The sequence below is a fragment of the Ictalurus punctatus genome, chromosome 13, assembly GCF_001660625.3.
Source record: "Ictalurus punctatus breed USDA103 chromosome 13, Coco_2.0, whole genome shotgun sequence".
In the NCBI taxonomy this organism is placed as follows: domain Eukaryota; kingdom Metazoa; phylum Chordata; class Actinopteri; order Siluriformes; family Ictaluridae; genus Ictalurus; species Ictalurus punctatus.
This window is the reverse complement of record NC_030428.2, coordinates 17777861-17786294: the sequence shown is the minus strand read 5'-3', so window position 1 is coordinate 17786294 and position 8434 is coordinate 17777861. Positions and strand designations below refer to the sequence as shown.

The following is an 8434-nucleotide window of genomic DNA, read 5'->3' as shown; positions in this document are numbered from 1 at the left end:
AAAGCTTAGAAGTTTTTAAAGAAAAGAATATCAATTGGATATCAATGTGAGCCATCGGTATTGAATCGGAGATGAAGAAATGTGCTGTCATGCCATGATAAAAACCAACTTTAGGTCATGATCCAAAAGACCTTTCAGTACACAGTTCTTCCACCATCTTTGTTAGCGCCTCAAAGCAGTGAATAACCAAGCAAACAAATGTAAACCTTTAGGATGAGAAATGCTTCCTCAGTTTTTTCAGCCATCAAATTCTTTAGGAAACCAAAAATGGTTCCTCAGTGGCATCACTCTAGAGAACCTTTTCTAGGTTGTTTTTTTAAAGACTGTACATTAGGCACTTTTTGAAATACGACAAAGCAGACGTAATTTAATCTCATACGAAACAGAGTTAATTATATATGCATTTAGGATAAAGATAGATGTCTTTCTGCTTTATGTACACTAACTTGGAGAATGAAGCCCATGCGACCACAGAGCACACATTCATTCAGATGCCATTTGGCTTTATTCCACAATGCAGTCGGTCTGGTTCGCTACAGCGTCATGATCCCTTTTAATCTGAACACATTGAGTGAATCTCCACTGTCAGCTATCCATCATAGGGGATGGAACAACAAGCTCTCAGGCTTCCTGTTTACACCAACCTAAAATATCCCACAATACGTTAAGGGAAACACTGTAGGTTGTTTTGTGGATGTGGCGTTGTTTTGTTATTGTGGTTCACACAGGCCGGGCTGCGGTAAAACAGGCAGACAGTGGAGCCGATTCTCCAGGCTGGACTCACCACAGCCCGACTCGGCTGAACCAATCACCACTTGGTTAGACGTTTTGAGTTTGTGAAACAATCTCAGTTCTTACCCAAATGCAGGCCCCATTAAAGTCCAGAGGCATGCTGCCCCCTAGTGGTGACCATTAACAGTGTTTGGTTTTGCACCTGCTCCTCCACTGTTGCTCTTTAGTGACTCCAGCAAATTCTTTATCCTCTCGCTCGCTGGATGATGCTTCTTCTTCTTGCGACCCTTCACGCCCGCTGACTGAGCAACTGAAGGCAACAGGAGGGCAGCCAGTCCCCAAGGTGGGATTACGTCTGCTGACTGACCAGTACTCCGTTTAAGCACCTCTTTCTGCTCAAGGAGCCAGGCGCTCTCACGACACAATGCTACGAATCGCTCCAGCTGTGTCGCGTTCACGTTTTTGCTAACGTTTAGACCGGTTTCGAACGGGTTCTGGATGTGCAGAGGGGTCGACTCGGGTTTGTTCTGCTCTTTTCCCTGGAAAGAATACAAAAATTAATATGACCAACTTAAAATTTTCATATAAACTAAAAGTAGTGAGGTCCTGAGCTTGCAGAGGTTCTGCACCGACACAGCCGAGACTTTATGGAAGATGACTCGGTAACATAGAGTGGAATGACAGAGTGATAAAAAATGATAAATGACCAGAGGACTGGTCATAGATTTCCCCAGAAGTGGCACATTTAGAGGCCAAGGTCTGCATTTTACTACAGCAGCAGTAGCAACAGCAGCAGCCCCTCAATTAATCAGCACAGCTACTGCAAAGTGAGTGCATGTGTGTGCGTTGAGTGGTCACGGGAAGTGAATGTTTCAGAATTTATCCACTACTCGCTCACATCTGTCATGTATGGGCTGAGTGCAGGCAAATCGGAGTATGATTATGATGCTTCACTTTAAGGTTACTTCGTATTTTCAGTCAGAAATGTAGAAGGAGCAGCAATCTATGTGCTCAAGAATATATATTATTTGTTACGCACCTTCCTTATGTTGATGGACGTTGAACTGTAGGCAAAATTGCCATAAAACTCAAAGAACTCCTGCAGCAGCATCTCTGTTGAGGACACATGGGAACTATTTAGTTGCATTATTATTATTATGGCAACATCACATTGCAATGGTTAAGACATATTTAAGGGCTGCATAATAACAGCTAAATTGATTGATTCATTCATAATGATTTAGAACAGAATCCATTTATTATCGCACGTTATCATTTTAAATTGAGATGAAATTCTTTCCCTTCACACTTTATATTGAAAATGTACAGTCCTTCATACAACATATCGCCAAAAGTTTGTGGACACCTGACCATCACATCCATATGTGGTTTGTTCCCAAACTGTAGCAACAAATTTGGAAGCACACAGTAGTACAGAATGTCTTGGTATGCTGTAGTTTTCTTTCACTTGAACTAAGAGACCCAAACGTGTTCCAGCACGACAATGCCCCTGTGTATAAAGCGAGCTCCATGAAGACATGGTTTGCCAAGTTTGATGTAGAAGAACTTGAGTGTCCTGCACAGAGCCCTGACCTCAACACCACTGAACCCCTTTGGCATGAACTGAGACACTGACTGCATCCCAGTCCTCCTCATGGACATCAGTGCCCAATCTCACAAATGCTCTTGTGGCTGAACGAGCACAAATCCCCAAAGCCATGCTCCAAAATCTAGTTGAAAGCCTTCCCAGAAGACTGGAGGTTATTATTATAAACAGCAAAGGGGGACGAAATCTGGAATGGGATGTTCAACAAGCATATACGGGTGTGATGATTGGGTGTCCACAAACTTCTTTGTTTTATTAATGACAAATCCTTAACACTTCAAGGACTACTTACCTAGTGTATCTGAGTTTTCCTGTAGTTTAATCTTGCTCAGGTCACTGACAATCGTACAGTCATTCCCTTCAATAATGCACCGATCTGAAGGGTCTAGGAAATAAACACACAAAGCTGTGAGGCTATGATGTATATGTATATATATATAGTGCTTGCAGGTGTCTTTGTGCACAATATACTGTATAGTGCATGATATGTAAAAATACTGTTTACCGAAGTGAAGACATTGTGTATATATTAGACTACATACCTGCCAGGTCTCTGAGCTGGTCCAGAGTGGGCAGTAATGGCTGCGTCCTGCGCTGGAGGAAGAACAGAACGAGGACTGTAAGGGAGAAATTGGTGATCCAGGCTCCAGGAATGCTGCTGGTGATGCCATGCACACGAGCCCAGCACCGAACTGCGAAGACCAGATGTCGCACACGTGCATCCAGTTTACCAAACACAAACAGCAACTCCGAGCTCTTCATCGCCACCCTGAGGACACAAGTGGGCCGACAACTGTAATCCCTAAAGAGCGGTACTACTTCGCAAAAATATTCAGTTCACTCTAGATTATCAGACACATCTGCTGATCTCTGCATCAAAATACTGCCAGATGTGACTTGTCTCGGTCATCTGTTTGTTAGTTTTTTTTTTTTTTACTGAATTAATGAAGACGTAGGGAAGAATGAAATCATGAATAGTCGTTTCAGTATTCGAATGCTGGTGCCGCAAACTGTTAACCTGGTATTCGAAAACCTATGCACATCCCTAGTATACAGTGACATCATTTACATCAGTGGTCACCAACCCTGTTCCTTAAGACCTACCTTCCTGCAGGTTTCATCTCCAACCAAAATCTAATCACCTGGTTTAGTTGATCAAGAACTTCTTAAGGCAACACCTAGATGGTCAGGCGGACACGATTATGGTTGGAGCTAAAATCTTCAGGAAGGTAGATCTCCAGGAACAGGGTCGGTGACCACTAATTTATATCATATTGTTGTGCTGTCCACCTCTAATGTCTATGAAAGCTTAGCAGCTGCATTTCAATCCACCACTTTCTGAGATATATGAAAGATTTTCACAATTTTTTTTTTACACAATTAACAATAAAGCTATACTATACACTGAATTAGTTGTGAGATATCTGCAAACCAGCCAAATAATTCATAACAAGAGAAAAGATAAGTGTTGAGAAAGTGTATCAGAACACATGACTGTCTAGGTACAGACAAGGAAAAAGTGAAAGACCAGTGGGTGAAAGTTGAAGCACATGGGCAGAGGGAGTCATTTATGCACAATAGTTGCTGAATTGATTTTTTTAACACATATAAGAGTTTGTACTTCTCAATGGCTTCCTGTTTCTTAAAAATGTTTCCTGACACACTCAAGAATAGGAACTACTCAGAGTTTCCTTCACATCTTCAGCTAGAGCCATTTATGCTGAACTGCTTTCCATCATTCTGGTGAGAGTGCACGGTTTTCCCCGAGAGGGATCAGAGTTAAGAGTTAAGGCATTATATATCATGTCTCCAGAAAACACACGAGTTTCGGTGTGTTGTCATCTTCAAATATGCGAGTTTCATAAATCTGAAAGCTGGTGAGGAAAATAGAAGTGAAAATAAAATGTATTTAAAGCATGAGATCTGACATTTCACCTTTTTCACCCTCTGCTGTTCATAAGAATTCTCTTTCATGCTTCACTTTGAACTTCACTTTCAAACTGCAGTTTCACTGTGGTTTATATGTAAACCATTTTGACATGGATTTTCTCAGCTGCTTTTCAGGATGTATAAGCAATGAGTTTAGTGCAAATATAACAAAATGCTTCATGTTAGCTAATCTTTTTAAAAATCCTATGAATCAGGGAATATTTCTGTATTAAAAGATGATTTGGTGAATTAATTGTAAACCTCACATACATACATACACACACACACACACACACACACACACACACACACACACACACACACACACACATACATACATAGTCCAAATATTTGGATGAAGTTGGATATGAGCCATCTGAACCTTCAGCTTTACCGTAAAGCTCTGCATGAATCATTACATGTGATGGGATTTAGAAAGTATTTTACCTGTTATTTGCTGTGAGGTCACATTGAAATCCTGAAGGCTGGTGAGCGAATCGGACGAGGGGGCAGCGCGCATTGAGGATTTTCTGAACGCCCACACAGCCTGGGCCAAACTGGTCCACACACTCCCCGATAACAGACAGGACACTCTGGGTGACCGTCCGCTCTGACGTCCCCTGCTTTACTTGATACTCAAGTGACAGACCAGAACCCTAGTAGAGTTAAGAAAAATCTTTACAGATTATATAGACTTATATACTAATACACAAAAAATAAAATGGATTGTAAATGCTCATGCAATTCAGTTTTGTTTAACTGCCATGTGAGTGTGGAATAAAGTCATAGTTAGTTTAAAGTTTTAGAGCCGTGTGTGTGTATATATATCATCATATTCTACAAAACAGTGCACTGAACATACGCATTAGTAGTTTACTTTCTTTATCTGAAATTGAGCAGTAGATGCTATTCTGGTGCACAGCTGAAAAACTTGAATGATCTAGAGGAGGAGTTCTCAATTCCAATCTAAGGGCTTCCAGAATTAATTAGACTGTCGAATACTATTTAAATTGATTATATTTGCATGCTCAAAACAAACAAACAAAAATATGCTGCATTTTAATTTTGGTTGCCTAAAGCAAGTCTATAAAAACACCCGTTTCTTAAAAGTGTTCCCAAATTTTTGGCTGAACTTCAGCTAGTGCCAAAAGTCTTCTGGTTAAAACAAGTCAGCAGTTTTAATATTTCCATTTACTGCTTAAACTTTTATCCTTGATACAGTGCTGATTTGCCCAATTATACCATTTAATGGACTGTTTTTCCCTCCTAGATTTTTACATTTGCCAAAGAAATGTAAAATCAAGCTAATCATCAGTAAATAATAATATATGAATCAAAATAAAATGAATCAGAAAAAAATCTGAATCAATAAAGTTTATAGATCAACCATGATAGTAAAATTTTCTATACTTAAGAAAGGCACAACTTTCGGTTTATACAATATGATACAAGCAAGTAGAGGAACAACTCATACTGTTTTTACTTCCTCTATTTGAATACCTGTTCTTTTAATTAATTAAAATTCAAATGCAATGTTTAAAACTAATTTTACAAACCCCCTCCCATAACACATGTCCACACTTGGTAGTAAATAGATAGTGTGTAATATATAATTTGGAACATTTCCAACAGGCAGCCTTGGTTCATTTAGATTATTAAGACATTACACTCACATTACCCTGTCCCACCCTTCAAATGTCAGAGGGCTACCTGGCCCTTATAGCTACTGACCTTCCTCTGGTTCTGTCCACTGATGCCATCTAAATCCAGGAACATGTCCAGGTCACAGCCCAGTTTTCCGAAGCTGTTCACAGTGGAGCCAAAAGGCCTGATGATGCATTCTGGGAAATAGGCAGCAGCGATATCTCTGAGCAGTGAACAGACCAAGAAGCGTAAACTGATGTTTTCTTCAGTCAGCTGATACTGATCAGACAGACACTGCAGCTGCTGATCTATCTGGAACACATGGGGAGTGTGTACACTAGTCATAGTGTGTAATAATGTATTGTTTGATAATGCTTTAATAACTTATTTAATATACAAATAACTTATGTATATTAACATTACCAACTACATTTAGAAGGACTGTTCACTTTTCAAAAAAGGTAACTTACACTCTCTTGTTTGGAGAGATGTTGAGTGAGCTCATTAATAGGAATAGGTAAAAGCTTTTGGAACTTCAGCGTGCTTGAGGCACTTGACTGTCCGGCTTGCCCTGTCCATTTCAGTGAGAGGAGACGAGATTTGAAAGGCACAGCTGCTTCATGTTGGACACTTGGTATGGTGCAGTTTGCCTTCAATGCAGTGATGCTGTCCTTTGTAGAGAATTCCACCACTGCATAAACACCCTGGAGAACAAAGAACAAACATTCATCAAAATGAAGTCTTCTTAATCTTTGTGAATGAGAACTTTGAGTTTACTGATAAAACATGTAGCATTAGAAATCCATCCATCCATTAGAAATGTTGGCAATAATGACAAGATGACAAGAATAACGATATCTCAAAACTTAAGATGAAAATGCAATCTACTGTCAAGTGCCACTGATTTGTCGTTTATTAATAAATAAAAATTGGCCAAGCAACTTTGAGTTAAAGATGTCAGAAGAACAAAACACTCAAAAACTGCTCAGACAATGGAGGCAGAAAACAGCATATCAGCTAGTAGAGAATATTTACATCAGTATTATGTAAACCGTTGAACTGATCACATATGGATTTTCCACTATTACTACCTTTTCACACACCATTTGGTCACTTTCCTTACTTGTGGTAATCTGTGAAACTTATCACATTGATCCTACTGAAATAAAATAAACTTGGTCATTTTCATTTTCGACTGACAAGGATCCTACCTTTTGCAGTTTACTGTATTGGGAAGCCTAAGCCAATATTATAGATCATGACAGGAGGACGGTCTGAGTGCATGATCTCAGAAAGCAGAAGACTAAAGAATGTTCTGCTGCACTGATACTTACATAAGACTGATAGAAGAAATGGTTCTGTATGTGTCCATGTTTAGAGATGTAGTCTAAGAACCTTTTCTGGTTGATGTTTGGTGGGCAGTTGATGAGGACAGACCTCTCTGCTTGTTCTCGTCTTTGCTCCTGGACAGCAGAAAACGATTCCTTGTCGTCTGCTGCTGCACCTAAATTAGATTGTAATTCAAAGCTGAGTTAAAGTACATCACAATACAACGATTGCTGGGATCAGCAGTACTTCTATATGACTGACTTGTCTTATGAATTGACTTGACTCTTCAATGATGTAGTGCAATTAACAGGAATGTCCATCCATCCATCAATCCTCTACCGCTTATTGGCATGTCTAAAGTGTCCGTAGTGTATGTATGGGGGTGTGTGTGTGTGTGTGTGTGTGTGTGTGTGTGTGTGTGTGTGTGTGTGTGTGTGTGTGTGTGTGTGTGTATGTGATTGTGCCCTGTGATGGACTGGCACCCTGTTCAGGGTGTACCCCGCCTTGTGCCCAATGCTTCCTGGGATAGGCTCCAGGTTCCCACATAGCTTATATATAACAATCAAGCTCAATAACTTCCGAAGAGACAACAGTCAGACGAATCAAACACCTATCTCGATTAAAGTTACCCGAATGCAACATAAACTAACATGGTATTGAAACAAATTTTGTTATATTAGGGTCATTTAGCCAACAACATGAGTCTGCTCTGTCTGATGAACGGGAATTAAACTCATTTCAACATACCAGCTTGTTGTAGCACCTTTTTGACTGTCTGTGCTTTAGTGGCAAAGGTGGATCTGCTGAGTATTCTCCGAGCTCGTAAATCCGATTTTTGTCGCAGTTTAACGAGCCTCTCTGCTCCTTTCATATGTAACCTACACGTCCCAAAGCAGGCCGCCATCTTTGGACTAAAACCAGCGCATGCGCACTTCTCATTCTACGGCAACCGCAAAGGGTGAAGTTTTCCGCGTTTGCGCTTTCAGAATCTTCCTCACACGAACCGTACAACAAACAACTTTAAAAAAAATACTTTATTGTATACGTTAATTTAATTTCTATTCTTGTCATTGCAAATTGGGAAACTAACTCTAGTAATAAAAAAATGACTATTTTTTTCCATAGTGGTGCATGGAACAGATAGGTCTCCAGGAAGTGAAAGATAAAGATGAAGTCTGAGTACAAAATGGAAAA

The 8434-nt window shown here is 40.0% G+C and overlaps 1 protein-coding gene across 1 annotated transcript; it reads right to left on the bottom strand.

The window, feature by feature from the left end:
• Positions 1–482: 482 nt before the first annotated feature.
• Positions 483–8210, bottom strand: mtpap (mitochondrial poly(A) polymerase). The gene is made up of 9 exons (XM_017484172.3): positions 7988–8210; positions 7246–7415; positions 6382–6615; positions 5999–6223; positions 4715–4923; positions 2881–3107; positions 2631–2723; positions 1772–1845; positions 483–1271 (listed from the first exon to the last, which is right to left on the bottom strand). Exons 1-9 carry the CDS (start codon positions 8142–8144, stop codon positions 900–902), a joined length of 1761 nt encoding a protein of 586 aa, XP_017339661.1. The 5' UTR covers positions 8145–8210; the 3' UTR covers positions 483–899.
• Positions 8211–8434: the final 224 nt, after the last annotated feature.